General features: G+C 47.8%; 1 protein-coding gene across 1 annotated transcript in view; it reads left to right on the plus strand.

The window, feature by feature from the left end:
* The first annotated feature begins 648 nt into the window (after positions 1 to 648).
* LOC112108326 (E3 ubiquitin-protein ligase TRIM39-like) overlaps positions 649 to 1068 on the plus strand; it is a 14577-nt gene continuing 14157 nt past the window's right edge. Inside the window, exon 1 of the mRNA XM_026652105.2 lies at positions 649 to 1068. This exon is cut by the window's right edge and continues 13 nt beyond it. Coding sequence (XP_026507890.2) covers positions 688 to 1068 — 381 coding nt within the window. The 5' untranslated portion in view covers positions 649 to 687.

The raw sequence follows: 1068 nt of genomic DNA on the forward strand, positions 1-1068 counted from the left end.
TGATTTTGAGTCCTTAATCCCAAGAGAATCCTTCGTCTAAACTGACAGGCCTGCAATGCTCCCGTTTTCTGCACAAGAACATTTCCCTGGCTCCTGGGGAAGGGTATAGGTGTGTGTGTGTCTTTCCTCCGGGCACCAGTAGTGACTCTCCAGGACGATGATACTCAGACCAAGGCTCGAGAGCTGCAAGTGGCTCTTTTATGTGTCTCCTGTGACTCTTTGCAGCACATGATATTTTAAAACACTGTCATTTAATTATTAACCAATCAGGATGCTTTTACTATTTCATTAACCAATTATGTTATTAACTTGCACTAAGTTATTAACATATTTGCTGTCAGAATTATATACAGAAACTAAATAATTCCCCCGGCAGACTGTTTAAATATGACTATAGAGCACTATGATAAATGAAACCATGAATTCACAGGACGGTGACTCTTTTGGGTAATGTTGATTGCTAATCTGGCTCCTGAACTACTGAGATCTGAGTATCACTGCTCTAGGGTGACTTAGGAGCTTGCAGGGCAAAGAGAACAGGAGTACTTGTGGCACCTTAGAGACTAACAAAGGACTTTCTGGGCCCAAAGCCAGGGGAGGAGGGAATCCACACCCACTCCTGTCAAACCCATGGCTGGGCAGCCGAAAGTGAAACTCACTTTGCTTCTGTTTCCCAGAGACAGAATCATGGCTCAGGCTGCGGTGAATCTGACGGAAGATCTGCAAAATGAAGCCACTTGTCCCATCTGCCTGGACTCTTTTAAAGACCCAGTGATCACAGAGTGCAGCCACAATTTCTGCGGGGCGTGCATCCGTGAGTACTGCAAGGGATCCCCGAGAAACCTCCCCTGTCCTCAGTGCAGGAAGACAATCCAGCCCAGGAACCTCAGGCCTAACAGGCAGTTGGCAAACATGGCAGACATAGCTGTGCGGCTCGGGGTCGAAGCAGCAAAGAAAGCGCAAGAGATTGTGTGCGAGGAGCACAAGGAAGCTTTGAAACTCTTCTGCGAACAAGACCAGAGACCGATCTGTCTGGTGTGCAGGGAGTCCCAGGCGCACAGGGCTCAC

This window comes from Terrapene carolina, unplaced genomic scaffold (assembly GCF_002925995.2).
Source record: "Terrapene carolina triunguis isolate 2854851 unplaced genomic scaffold, T_m_triunguis-2.0 Scaffold111, whole genome shotgun sequence".
Classification (NCBI taxonomy): domain Eukaryota; kingdom Metazoa; phylum Chordata; order Testudines; family Emydidae; genus Terrapene; species Terrapene triunguis.